Source organism: Biomphalaria glabrata, chromosome 12 (genome assembly GCF_947242115.1).
Source record: "Biomphalaria glabrata chromosome 12, xgBioGlab47.1, whole genome shotgun sequence".
NCBI classification, from domain to species: Eukaryota; Metazoa; Mollusca; class Gastropoda; family Planorbidae; genus Biomphalaria; species Biomphalaria glabrata.
The window spans coordinates 30,103,754-30,118,919 of NC_074722.1; the positions used below are offsets into that span (position 1 = coordinate 30,103,754).

Consider the following 15,166-nt stretch of genomic DNA (forward strand, 5'->3'; position numbering starts at 1 on the left):
CAAAACATCAACAGATTGATCATTACAAACAAAACATTGGCCAGAAAGATCATTACAAACAAAACATCAACAGATTGATCATTACAAACAAAACATTGGCCAGAAAGATCAATACAAACAAAACAACAGATTGATCATTACAAACAAAACATTGGCCAGAAAGATCAATACAAAGAAAACATCAACAGATTGATCATTACAAACAAAACATTGGCCAGAAAGATCATTTCAAACAAAACATTGGCCAGAAAGATCATTACAAACAAAACATTGGCCAGAAAGATCAATACAAACAAAACATTGGCCAGAACAATCAATACAAACAAAACATTGGCCAGAAAGATCAATACAAACAAAACATTGGCCAGAAAGGTCAATACAAACAAAACATTGGCCAGAAAGATCATTACAAACAAAAATTTGGCCAGAAAGATCATTACAAACAAAACATCAACAGATTGATCATTACAAACAAAACATTGGCCAGAAAGATCATTACAAACAAAACAGAAAGAATTCTACAAATTAATAGAAAAAAACAAAAACTCATCACATGAATTTTAAAAATATTTTGATTTTCTTTATTCACCAAATATTTTCATTCAGTTTATGCTTGAGATGTATATATTATATTTATATATGAATATATATTTATGAATCATGTCTGTATTTCAGGGTCAGTGACAATACAAAGGCTATAGGAAAGATACAGAGCACAATAAGTCAGTTACTCTTGGACACCAAAAACATAATCATATGGCTATGAAACATACCACACTAGAGTTCTAGAAGCATCCACTAGAGTTCTAGAAGCAAAAGTTCATGATCTAATGTTTTATATCAACCAGTAGAAGTCAGTTGCAGTTGAAGTGTAAACAATTCATTAACTTTCATACACTGATTAAAGTTTTATGAAAAATAAAATAACATAAAAAAAAAAAAGTTCATTGTTTACCATAAATTACATTGTAAATGATTGGTCTAAACTTTAAAAGAAATAAAATTTCAAATGAAAATAACTATTTTCTAAGATACAAATTATAACCATTAAGCTTTATTGCTGTAATGCAACTCAGTCAGACGTTGATTAATAAGTGTTCAAGCCAGAATTTATTTGAGTACAAAGTAGTTAGATGTTCAGCACACTGTCAAGAAATGTAGCAATATTTTCCTACTTACAAAACTAACAGTCAAATATAAAATCAAAACACATAAGAATCATTTGCAACTAATGGCTTACACTTGAACTATCTTGACTGCAAGATACCTGGTTGTAATAAACATTCTCTTGTGGCCAACAGAAAAATTCAATGGCTTTGTGTAACTTAGATAAGCTTTCATTAGAAATAGTTTTGTTCATTCTAGAAAATAAAGTGATTTCTATAACTGTACATTGGAATGAAACATTTGTCTAAACTTGAGATATTAAAGTTGAGTTGAGCTCAATATTTTATAGACTGGAAGTAGGCTAGTCTTTAATACAGATATTTCTAGAAAGAGGACAATTTTCATAAAAAAAGGGTGCCAGGGCATAACCTTGGCAAAGAATTTAAACTTTGCTTCATTATGTTGATAACCTTAATTGCCTACCAAACAACCAGCTGTGTTAACAAAAACAATAAATACCATAATGTGCACTTATTATGAGTCAGGGTTGCACCATAGGAGATTTAGAGCAGCAGTGCTGACCAGAACTTGGCCAACAAATAAATAAACACTCTTTGGATGCTTGAACATAAACAGAATATTACTCAATAATGTATCTATAAACTGATGGCAACCATTGACACATTCACACGTGCAAACATACTCACATACATGAAGGAATGTCAAGTAAACACATGCACAGCTTGAGGAAAGTAATATGGAATTTGATTATGAAATTCATCACATGAAATGACAACTTTTGACTGGCAAGTTATGATTAGGATTTGGCAACACCAGTGTCAGAAATCCTGGCAGTAAGAAAACAGAGAAAGGAATGTTTTATTCTAGAAACAAATACATATTGAAGAATAATAATGATGATAGCATTATATACATACTATTAGTTAAAGCATTCTATGGATTTCACTGTTAGGGCTGGTGAGGTGGTGAAGGAAGGTATGCTGTTTCTTGTTTAGTACTAGATGAAAGATGACAAAACTGATTTCAGTTTATACAAAGACTAAAATAGAATAAATATTGGGAGAACAGTTATTTCTTGTACAGGTTTAGTTCTTAAAGAGCTAATAACAAAAGGTAAAAATATTTTGAAGGTAGTGCAAAAAAAAAAAAAAAGAAGGCTAAAAAGTGTAAAAAAAAAAAAAATCTCAAAGAGTTTAAAAAAAATAGTCTTTTAAAAGAGAACATGTAAATATTTCAATTAAAAAAAAACATAACAGCATAGTTTACAAATAAATGATTATCTTGACAGTGAAATATGTTATTTATTAGTTCAATCTTTTTTTTCTTTAACTTAAATCAAATAATTGTTATGACAGATACACTGTATTTATTTACATTTTAAACTTTTCACAAGTTTAGCCTCTGAATGTTTAGTTGCCTATAAAGGCTTGTAAAGAAAATTTTTTAAATTTATTTAATGACTTTGTACAAGTGAAACAGATAAAATGTTAGCATAAGGAAAATTACAGATCATGGAGATACTTCTGTACAACAAGATTCAAACTTGACTGGTAGCTTTTATTGTTTCTATAAATCAAATTTGAGAAAAAAAGAATTTTAAACTCAACATTATTCTATTGGATTGAATGCAGTTTTTATAACCAACTTGACCTATGACCTTAACACTTGTAATGTAATTAACTGAAAAAAAAACAACACAATTTTATTTTTACAAATAACCCCAAAAAATGAGCAACCTTCATGCTACATACAAATAAAATTAATGTTTAAAATGTAATGAAACTGTTTCTGTAACTAAAGAAATCAACACATTTTTTTGTTTACATTGAGACAATGAAAATGTTTTGCATTCTTGTATTTCTTGAGACCTGTATTATTATACAAACAATATCTATTGACTTGTTTCTAGAATTTTCTTTCTTTCTTGAACGTTTCCTACAATAACTAGGACACAAAACAAACTAAAATAGATCTTCATCAAGTCCACAGAAAGATTTGATTTTGAGATATCAAACATTGGGGAAATAAAAAAGTTAAATTATTGATTGGAATAATTTGTAAAAATGTATGCAGAAATGAAATATGGTTCACTTTATTGTCACCTGGTTTTTTTATTTCCTTTTAATAATCTAAAATTTTTGAACAATATTTAAAAAACATTAAAAAACATTACAAACAATTTCTCAGTAAAGGAAGTATAATAACTAAAACAATAGTGTTGTCTTATAGAACCAATCAATATTATTTGAACAGAAAAACAGAGTTACATTCCCATCGTTGTTGCTTACACATGTTAATATCTAAGGAATGACACTAAACATAGCAGCATACTTTGGCAATCCCATGATAACCTGCCCAATGGATCACAAGATAAATTTTTCACTTTTAATGGCAGAACACTAATAAAATTTTCCTCAATTTAATGTAAAGCAGCTTAATTTTTTCTCTAAGCTTTGAAACTGCATGAGCAATGAAACACTTGGAAACTCAAGTCTTGGAGTCTACACAATATAATAAACAGAATGTAAATGGTGACATTACAAGAACTACTCCAACTGTCAAGACAGTCAACTCTACTTGAAGAACTCAGCCACTCAACTTTTGAGTAAGGGATGGTCTGCTTAAGCCCTTAGAGAGTGTTATACATGAAAGCATATTCATTTCATCACAGTCCCAAACTCATTTTAAATCTCACGTCTCGCACAGATCAGAGCATATCAAACTTTATGCCAAGAAAGGTACACATTACAGATGTTAGTTTACAGCCAGAAATATCTAGTTCATTCTCTCTACTACAAGAAACTGTCACACTGAGGAATGTGCTGAGAGTTTGAGCTACACAACATTGAAGTGTGTCATTTGTTTTGTCTTCATTTACAGGCAGCAGGGTTTGTTTTTAATTCATTATTTATCCTTCACATAGAGTCTTTGTATTTGCATGGGGCAAAGTCTATCAAAGTATGACTCATCATTAATATGAAGAAACTCCAAATATAAAAATGAAATCTGAACTCAATTGCACCAGTTTTCACTATTATGCCAGTATGTTCTCATCTGGTGAATTTTTTAAAGATGTTTTTGCTTTTATTGAGGAAACCTTTTTTCTTTGGTTTTTCTTCCTCAGCTGGACTAGCTGTCCCTGGCCTGGAGTTGTCAGCTGACTTGTTGCCTTCTGGAGCATTGACATTTGTGACTTGCTTGCTTGATCCTGTGGACTCTGACCTGGAAGCCAATGGATCACTTAATCTTGGAGTCTGCACAGATAGAAAAACATACAAAAATAAAATTGCAGGCTATAAAAACTTTTATTATACAGCTATATTTTATTTTAAAAAAGTTCAAACTACATTGTAATCAAACAAGAGCAAAATTTCATTTGAATAAAATTTTACTAAAGGTTTTCAAGATATCATTAATTAGATGGAAAAAAAAACAAATGACTTTTAATGGATTTGTGGTATATAAAGAATTATCAAAGTTTAAATATAATATCAAATTTATTTTAATGGAGCAGAATTATGTCATTGAAATAAATAAGTACATAAAATTTTATTTCACTATTTTCTTTTACTCTTTGATTTTGCAGTCATCAAAATCTAACTCTAGCAAAATGAATGGTCAGGAAGATAAAGAGTGTGAAGTCAATGCGAGCTACCAACCAAAACATGCAAGCTAGGAAAGATACAATGACAGCAACACTTTAACTTTTACTACTTGAAAGCAATGTCACTTCTAGAAGTTCATCCAACTAGATCTAGTATGCTGATAATGCACACTTTCTATCTTAATTATTTTGAAGTGCATTAAAACTCATTTAGCTTTTAGTTTGTAGAATTGTTAATGAAAATCTTGTTAAGAAAAACAATAATTATTTAACTATTTAAATCATTAAAATTAACTTAAGTTATTAGTTGATTGTGGCTTGTGTTGGACATATACAATGATACAATAATGATTAAATATGCAAATATTGGCATGTAAATAGGAAGAAATGAAACCCTCGAAGTTCCCAACAGCAGAGAAATGCAATATTGCCAAATCAAAGAGACAACATAATGCAAATGTAATATTAAAATAAACAAATTCAGCATCAGGACAAAAGGTTGTTTGATCTCTTAACTATGCAACATAGAATACAATTTATTAAACAGATGAAAATCACAGACAAGAAATGAAAGACATATAACATCTTAAGCTAGCGAAGTTAAATCATCAATGTAAGATGTTAACATCAATAAAGTAAGATGTCAACATCAATAAAATAAGATGTTAACATCAATAAGGTAAGATGTTTACACAAATAAAATAGAACATTGGCATCAATTAAGTAAGCTGTTAACATCAATGAATTTACACAAACACCTCAACAAAAAATAAGCAGTGATAAGAAAAAATGTTTAAAAAAAAACAACAACAAACCAAATTGAGGGTAAGGGACTTGATATTGCCAACTTTACATCCATTTACTGACAAACCAGACATTTCAAGAAACATAAAATCGTTTGTAGCAAAATATTTACTTCTAGATAAATTATTTTAAACCTGCTGTTTATTTCATGTAATTATGATCTGTATTAGAAAAATGTCTTTAAGATTGTCCATTTCAATTATTTAGGTTTTTAGTAAATGTATGCACAGAGGTTGGCAACAGCATATTAAAATGAGCTAAAAATGACCAAAGGTTTGAGGTGCAGACAAAGTATAAAGCTTGGTGTCACATACGTTAGCAGTCACATCAGTTCTTCCTAGAGCACTCAGGGCAGCATCTAAACTCTCACCAGACCTATGTGAGAATGTACATATCATTTTTACACCAAAGTGTTTAGACTTTTGAGATAAATAAAATAACTGAGGTCTCTGTGCTTTTTAAGCAGTCTTTTAACTGATACAATCAGTTCATGGCATGCAACTTTTTTTTTTCATTTGAAAGTTTTCTTAGGCTACTATTTAACCCAATAATGCCTATTGCGATTGGATGCATTTTTTAAAATGGTATTAGACTAATGGGTAGGGTGTGTTGGGATACTATTAATATTTTTTTAAAAACTTGCTTATAAGGAGAGCTCATCATGTCTCATTCAGAACAAGCATGGAGACTCTCCTTTTAGTGAAAACCAGATAGAGTAAAGTGCAAAGTTCGAGCAGCCCCAATTTGTCAAGAGGTTCAAACAGTTCACTTTTTATTGCTAAAACTTTTTTATTTGAATGTTTACCAAATCACTACTATATTGCTACTGCGCATGCACCTTTTTTCTTTACTTCCGACACATACTATTTCCTTTTTCTTGTAAAGGCTAAGTTCATGGTGAGGTCAAACTCAGGAGGTGTGGAATTATTCTTTTTTACTACCCGGTAGTAAAGGAAACGGGTAATGGGCTTAAGGCTATTTTTAAGTCTGATTGCTCATCAGCTTAAAGAGACTATTTGAAGTTGTGGAGGGTGGGAAATGGTGCAATGGATGGTGTTCTTGCACTGGAGTAAAAAGAAAATGACTTTATAGTGAAAATTAAATATTAAAACATGTTTTTAGATATATTTTCTTTGATCTGTTTGAACCTTCCATCAACCCATTCGAGCTTACTAACTGGGGAAAAATCCGCTCGAGGTAAAGTACGCTTGGCGATACCTACCCCACACCTCTTTGAACTCATATTTAATTTTAACCAAGCCTAGTGATAAATTCGATCTATTTTTAAAGAAAAAAGGAAGAGGAATTCAGAGATACCATCAGTTTTTTTAAAGGTCAGACCGTTACGGTGCTATAAAAATCCAAACGTGAAAATTGCTGCCTGTGGGCACTTTATTCTATGTTTAGCTATTTTATTATTATTTTTTTTTATTTTTGAAAAGAACAGACCCCCACCTGGGAAACTGAGTATTTTTAAATCTTACTTTTATTTTAAATCTATTCAAAGTATGTATGATTTTTATTTCGGGATCTTGGCGCCTCTGAGTCCACCCAACTCTGATGGGTACCTGACATTAGTTGGGGAAAAGTAAAGGCGGTTGGTCGTTGTGCTGGCCACATGACACCCTCGTTAACTGTAGGCCACAGAATCAGATGACCTTTACATCATCTGCCCTTTAGACCACAAGGTTTGAAAGGGGAACTTTACTTTTTTATGATTTGTAAGTCTAAAAAACAAAATTTGTGTGTGTGTGTGTGTGTGTGTGTGGGGGGGGGTTCTAAATTTTTTACATTTGTCAGAATCTAAAAAATTTTTTTTTCTTATAAAACTTACTACAATAGCTCTGATAAACTCAATTTTACCGAATATGTGCAGAAACTAAAAGACACATATTAAGATTTTAAATAAATATTTGTAATAAAATCAAGAAATATTCAGTTCTTCAAAAGTTGCATACAAAATCACGTGATTAAAAAAAAAGTCAAAATAGCAAGTGAAAAATCTGTGTACACATTTGAATAAAAACTAAATAGAAATAAAAGATAAAGAGCTAAAACATTAGTCAATACTTTAAATTAGTAACACAGAGTTAGAATAAGGTAAAAAAAGCTGTGAAATAAATGAAAAAGTAAATAAATAAGTTAGTAGATAACAGAAAGACTAATACTAGGCTGAAGCTAAATATAAATAAAGCCTATATCAGAAAATCAATTTGCAGTTGAAAGTTTGCCAACTGAAGGTTGTTATTGCTTATATACTAAAGTAACAAAATACTTCAGATCAACAGTTTGAAATAAAATTGACTACATTTGTTTAGAATGTTTATTGCTTCCCAATGCTGTTCAAATAGGATTCAAAGTTATGAGACTTCAGACAAAATGAAATTGTTTAATGAAAAAAAAAAAAAAAATCAACTAGTTATAAAAATCAAAAGTACTTGACTACTGACTAAAATAGATTCCTAATTCCATGGCTCAAAGCCTATCATGACTATAAGCATGATTCAATGCCTATTGTATGACTATTTCAAACAGTGGACATTGAAAACTACAGTTTTGTTTGTCATTGAGCAGTCCTAATTGTTTAAAGTTATTACCTCGACCTTGTAGCGGAGACCACGCTGACACTCTCTAGACCCTCGTCGTCAGAGAGAGGTGCTGGTTGTAGGAAGTTTGATGGCACTAGTCCTTGCTGGCCATTGACTACACCTGTATAGAAACCATCTTCATCCATGTCCCCATAAATGAGTACAATGTCCCCAGTTTTAAAAGACAGCTCCAGCTGGGAAAAAATGGTAAGAAAACTGTTCAAACATTCCATGAATGCTCAAAAAACAAAATTGATAAAAACAACAACAATTTAACAAAGCTTATATTAAAGAAAAATGAATATAACTTTAGCAAAGACAATGGGAATTTTATATAGCTCTTGTATAGGTCAATGGACTTGAAAGACATGTTCACTCTGAGATGTTGACTACAAGATGTGTTTACTATGAAGCTGGAGATGCTCAAAAAGGTTTTCCCTACTGTTTACATCAAACCTTTTCTGTTTTGGCATAAGGACAAGTTTATTGAAAATATACAGCTGCAGAGCACAATGCCATTTTTTTGTACTAATTGACTGTTCTGAACTATTGTTATGTAGAGTAAGTGTCAAGGTCTCAAGAGAAGTGTAAACTTGCTTACATATTGGCTTCTCGAATTCAAGATTCTACACAGAATAGTGTTCAAAGTAGTAACTATGTAAAAGGAGGTAATGAGAAATGAAAGGTTTTTATGTTAATTCCACAACAGGAACTTTCAGTTTGAAAACCTTACACAGAATAGACAAGCTGATTTCAGGGTCCACAAATATGACTGTTCAGTCTTTAAGTTTTAAGCTTCATGTGAATCTATTATTAAAATGAAGTTCTATTGTGTGTATTGTGTTCTATTGAGTTGAATCTTTTCAGGATTTCTTTGAAGAATTAAAGAATTTTATTTTGTTAAGAGTGACTCCACCTATACAAGGATCTCAGGCAAACTTTAGACCTTGGCGCATCAGCTATAACTTCTGAAAATATCCCAGTCATTACACATAACTTCTGAAAATATCCAGTCATCAGCCATAACTTCTGAAAATATCCAGTCATCAGCTATAACTTCTGAAAATATCCAGTCATCAGCCATAACTTCTGAAAATATATAGTCATCAGCCATAACTTCTGAAAATATCCAGTCATCAGCCATAACTTCTGAAAATATATAGTCATCAGCCATAACTTCTGAAAATATCCCAGTCATTAGACATAACTTCTGAAAATATCCTGTGAAAGTCCTTCATCTTGTAGTTATATGATGGCTGCCTGACTTCCATAGATTACTCAGGAGATGTTTAAGTTTCTTTACGGGTGTATTAAATGTGTTTGAACTACTTATGAACAAGACCTACACATTAACCAGATGTAAGGACTTAGTCCAAACTGTTAGATACTTAAAGCATGAAGGCCACAGTTGAGTCTCTGTCCTTAAGATGTCATCTAGAATTCCTAAAACCAACTGACAAATAATAACATAAATAAGCTAAATCCCACTAATCTGTGACATCACTAATTGTCACATTCAAAGTCCGTCAACAATGGTGCGTCTCTATACTACCTAAGTGTCTAACAATCCAGATCAATCCACCAGCCAATACCATTGTAATAAATATTTACTCTTCACCTTGAGAAATCTTATTTTCAGTGAAACATATTCTGTGAAAATGCTTGCATTGAAGTAAAAAAATACCTTAAAAATTTCAGTATACAAATATCAAACCCACAAAAAAACCTGGGTTACCACATTATATGTTTATCAAAGCACACAAATGTGACTTGGGAATCGATTCCTCCAATAAACCCAAGCTGTAAACTAAGGTATTCAAAATAAGCAGAAAGAACGCGCACATAAAAAACCCCAGAAACTGACATTACACAAGTTGAGCTAAATGCCTGTTATTTAAATCATCGAGTAGCCTCTACTCACTTCAGCATCCACATTGGGAGAGAGTTCCTGTGGGTCATAGTCATATAATGCAATCATTCTTTTCATTGGCTCTTCCCTAGGCAATGATATTCTACCATTGGGTGTCAAGTCCACATCTCTATTGGAATGTAATGTTGAATCTGGTACTGGAGAGTTGACAAAACATTAAAAAAATATTTCTGGGAAACAAATTCTCATTACTTTTCTATATCAAGTTGGAATAAAATTGTACAATCAAACCTGAGGGGATTTCACTTTTATTTGTGCTTTTAATTGTGCTTGTTTTGGGTGGGTGGGTGGGGGTGGAGAGATGACAAACAACAGATATACACATAAGAACAAAAAAATTATTCTCTTCCAAATCATATGTGATATATTTAAAGTTATACAAATAACAATGCTAACCAAATGATACACCTCAGAGTATTCACTAAAAGCTTTAAAACACTAAATTGCAATACTAGGTTCATCATCTGACTATCTAGACAGCTAGTCATAAAAACTATTGATGCTAATTCAAAGGCCTAAAAAGCTTTTTCTTTTGGCATATCATAAAAATCATTGCAGACAACTCAACATCTCTTGCCGAACCCGATTTAAAAAAAAAAAAAGGAACAGGCAGCAATGGAATGGAAAGTAAATTTGTGTTGATAGTAACAATCTTACAGATTTTTTAATGTTATAAAAATGTTCTTAAATATAATCAAGATGAATATTAAAATGACAAGCAACATGCTAAATTTAAAAATTAAATGAGGCAAAAGTTTACCTGGCCTCTCAGAGGTTTCTTTCAACAACTGCTCTACAAGGTCAGGGTCATCAATTTGAACCTCTGACACCATATTGCACGGAATAAAGCCTTTCTTGCCATGACTTTCTCCACGATAAAATCCATCTGCATCTTTATCACCAAACACTTTGAGAATCTGACCTTCCCGGAAAGGTAACTCTTCATCAATAGAGTCTACATTAGGTGACATAGTTGCAGGGTCATAGTCGAACAAGGCTATAAATAACCTGATGGTATTCTCATCCACAACAGTATTTATTTCCCCTGAAATAGAGTCTGTGTCTCCTACATCCTCTACTCCAGGGTTTGAATGTTTTCGATGGTCCGAGTCCTGAGAAGAACCTGACCGAAGAGTCTGGCGAGTACTTGGGCTCTCAGAATGGACTTTTGCCTCCTGAGAGTGTGTCCTTGACATTGGCTGGCTGCCAGAACGATTAACAGAGGAAGAACTGGGTACAATGTTTTGAGTCCCACCCAGGACAGCATCAGGGCTTTCACCTTCAGGCCTCCCTTTCTCTCCACCCTCATGGCGCCTTGTTTGATCGACGTGTCGAAATGCACTAGGGCTCTGTGTGTCTCCCCAGTAGTGTGACAAGATGGATGTGTTTGCTGTTGGCTGGCCAGGTGATGACATGGGCGTATTACCTGTAGAGGTAGCACTGCCGTCTTCATCTATCTCTGTAAACTGCTCTGTACTGCTGTCTCTTGTTATTTCTTGAAATAGAGGTAAGTAAAAGAAAAACAAAATTAATATTTTTATGTAGGAGGAATATTTCTAAACGTCTTTAAAATAATATTAAAATATGTGTTTAGTATCTTTTATTATCTTATATAAATACAGACGTTACTTCTAAAAAGATGATTATGTAACATAGTTACTTCCCTTTAAGGCCTTATGGTCTATAAGGTATTTTAAGTTGTTACTTCCCTTTAAGGCCTTATGGTCTATAAGGTATTTTAAGTTAAGTCCACTAGTTTAAGGCTGAAAGGTTATTAGAGCATAATGTAGCCAGAACAAGGACAAGGACCAGCTAAGACTTTCCTGAGATTTTAAATTAAACTAAACTGCAGAGCTAATCAGTTAATTAAAACTTCCAATAGGACCCCAGATGCTCCATGGATTGGCACAACCATCTACAGTCAAATTAGATATTTAGTGAAAATAGATCAATTTACCTATAGCTGGCACAACTCGTGAAGGACTGATAAGAGCACCTTTAGCTTTCTTGTCATTGAACTCTTTAGGTCGAAGGTCAAGATTTTCAGCAACCAGTTTCCTTGGTGCTGGCTGAGGAGAGGTTTTCTCATTCTGTTCAGACAGAAATTATATCATCTATATTAAAAAAAAGTGACTTTACTTTTTTCAATAGTTCATAGGATTTATTAGGAAATGAATTACATACAACTAGTTTTATACTGCTCATAATATAGTGAATTAGTCACAATTAGCTGACAGCTTCAAAAGCAGAAATATAGTGGAAATTAGAATGCTATACAGAATTATGGATAGATGTATGGTCAATATATAGGTTATATTATATATATATGTAGAGTTTGTTTATAGAAATACAACTTTGTTCAAAGTAATGACAGTTAATTATGATTAAATAGTAAGAACTTAAGGCATTGTATGGCCTCAACATACATGCATGAGAGAATACAAGAGACAGTATACAGCTAACACAGAGAGGAGGAGATCATGCACAGGTCAAAATGAAAGTAGGACTCTGAATCTAAGGAACTTAACTAGCAGAACATTAACCAGACAAAACTAATGAAAATCTTTTGGTATAGAATGACTATTTTTTCTGAACTATATTCATGCTAACATTTTCATAAGGAATTGATACTTAGTAAATCAAGAGTTAAAAGAGTTATGTATCTAGAGTTGACCAAAAAAAAGAACATAAATTAATTTAAAAGAAATATATTTTGTCTTTATCACATACAAATACTAATGATTCTCAAAGCTCCAATTTCCTTTAAAAAAGTATTACAAGCATTATTATTGTAATCTATTTCAAAATATAAACTTACAATTTAGCTCAATGAAGTTTTTATTTATTTTTTAAAACATCAAGAAAATCAAAACAAAATTCCTTTAACTCGTTTATTTTTGGTTTGAATTTGTTGCCATTCTGAATTACTAATGTTTTTAAAACCAATGAAATTATTGTTAAAATATATTAAAAGCTAAGCTAGTTTAAAAAATGATCAAAGAGATTTGTTTAACATCAAATTTTTAATAACAAAATGAAAAAAGCAGGAAGATGGAATTGAAGTTTTGAATAGAGTCAAGAAAACATGAGATTGTTGTAACAGATTTCTAAGTAGAGCTAAAAGTTGTAACTTTATTTTTCAATCTTCTGCACTTATATATGAAATGATTTTTTATGTTCAATTTCAGGTTTTATCCTAGAATATCACACACATACACACAAAATAAGTCTGTGTCTAAAGAGAGTGAGGTACAAACATGTCACCTAGTAAAACCCAATCAATGCTGCTTTGTGGAAGATAAAAAAAGGAAATCTTTCAACTTAATGAACATGCTTTAATTGGGCATCTCAAAAGTGTTTTTTTTTTGTAAATGTTAAGTTAAAAAAAAACAAAAACCAAGGAGTGGTTAATAAAAATAAACAAGCAGTCCCTCAACAGTAGATCATAGTAGCCCAACACAGGTTCTTTTGACCTCATCTATTGGGACACTATCTTCTACTGTTGAACACAAATAATCAGGATGAAGATCAAACTCAAATCCTGAGTTTAAATTGAAAAACAGAGATCTATATTACAACCTCAATACATATTTTAACATTCTTTCCCTAGTTACAAACATTGAACCATTAATCCATCTAATTAGACACTTATATTAAAAACCCAGTTAGTTATTGTTTGACAAAACACTCTAAGTCTCCTGAACATAAATTTGAAAGTGTTAAAACCAAAAAAAATTTAAATGGGATTTTTTTTTTTGTGTTTTCTATTTCAGTGATCACCTGACTAGGAGAGGCCTTCTGATTGGTCTGGCCCAAGCCGACCTCATTTAGTAAGGACTCCTGGGAACCAATGAGCTCCTCTTCCACCTCGGGAATATCTGATAACTCTGAGCTGCTACTATCAGAATAAGGCTCCACCATTACAGCATTAACACCATCACTCTAGTAAAGTGAAAAGGAACAAAAAGATTTGCCAGAAGCAAACAAATTTTAACCAAAATTCCAAAAGCAATAATCTGAATATAAAAGTCAAATACAAAAAAGTTTTGTTCTTCATATATAAGCATTAGATAAAACATTCATTAACCTCAGGTAAAAGTGATACAAAAACTTTGATAACATATTTGATAGTAAAATTCTAAGTGTAAGGTAATCTAACTACAATATTTCTGTTATATTTAGTTTTCATTTGTAGTTAAATAACTAATATTATGCACTTATGCACATAAACATTTTAGCTGTTATATGTTTCAGTCAGATATAGTGTAAGCATGTTGGCATTGTTGCAATCTTTCTGTAGAAATTCAATCATATATCTGAATTATTTTGTGTTTTTCTTAGGCCTACAGAAGTTAGACAATACTGAGGTAATAAGAAAGGTGTTGATTAGAATTGAGGTTAATTTAGTTAGATCAAAGTGTTAAGTTTATTTGACTGCAATTATGGTATTAATACTAATTTGTCAAGGAGTAATTTAAGAAAATAGATGCTCTATAAAAAAAAGAGTTGTGTTTTCATAATAATGACAATATAAATTATATTCACATGAACAACACAAAACTAAAACTATAAGAGACCTTAATACATTTAATGTAATAATAACTTATCCAGACTACATCTACAATACATGATTACAATAGAAAAACACCCCAGTAACAGATGAAGGGAAATATATATATCTTCTTTAAAAGAATTTTTTTTTTATATGTTGCAGCACCATTAAAGATAAAAGATAAGTTTACTCTTGCTCCTGAACTGAAGATTTTGTGAATATAATGGCATGACATTCAAAGAAATAAATGTTTTTAATATTAGGTTTTGAATTATTTCCCTTGGATCAATTACCATAAGTGACCAACAGAAAGAAAAAAAAACTGGAACCAATTTAAATATAAAATTTACAAGAAAAATAAATGAATTTTCAGAGTATACAGCAAATTTTTCAAACATAAGAGGAAATGTTTATATGCTTTGAGGAACCAGTTGTTTTTTTTTAATTGCAAAGAATCTAAAAGAAAATTTGAAACACTGAACTGAGCATATACAAATATAACTGTTCACTCCTAAACACATAACTCCTAAACACAAAGATGTAAACACACAGGTCACCAG

The 15,166-nt window shown here is 31.5% G+C and overlaps 1 protein-coding gene across 10 annotated transcripts in view; it reads right to left on the minus strand.

The window, feature by feature from the left end:
• Positions 1-551: 551 nt before the first annotated feature.
• LOC106051534 (RIMS-binding protein 2-like) overlaps positions 552-15,166 on the minus strand; it is a 206,391-nt gene continuing 191,776 nt past the window's right edge. For 7 of the 10 annotated variants that reach the window (XM_056006048.1, XM_056006047.1, XM_056006049.1 and 4 more), the window contains 7 exons: positions 13,835-13,996; positions 12,012-12,144; positions 10,815-11,549; positions 10,046-10,191; positions 8,134-8,318; positions 5,851-5,911; positions 552-4,382 (listed from right to left, as the gene is read on the minus strand). In XM_056006048.1, coding sequence (XP_055862023.1) covers positions 4,179-4,382; positions 5,851-5,911; positions 8,134-8,318; positions 10,046-10,191; positions 10,815-11,549; positions 12,012-12,144; positions 13,835-13,996 — 1,626 coding nt within the window. In that variant the 3' untranslated portion in view covers positions 552-4,178. The remainder of the gene's footprint in view (positions 4,383-5,850; positions 5,912-8,133; positions 8,319-10,045; positions 10,192-10,814; positions 11,550-12,011; positions 12,145-13,834; positions 13,997-15,166) is intronic. The other 3 variants (XM_056006051.1, XM_056006050.1, XM_056006052.1) reach the window with 2 other exon arrangements.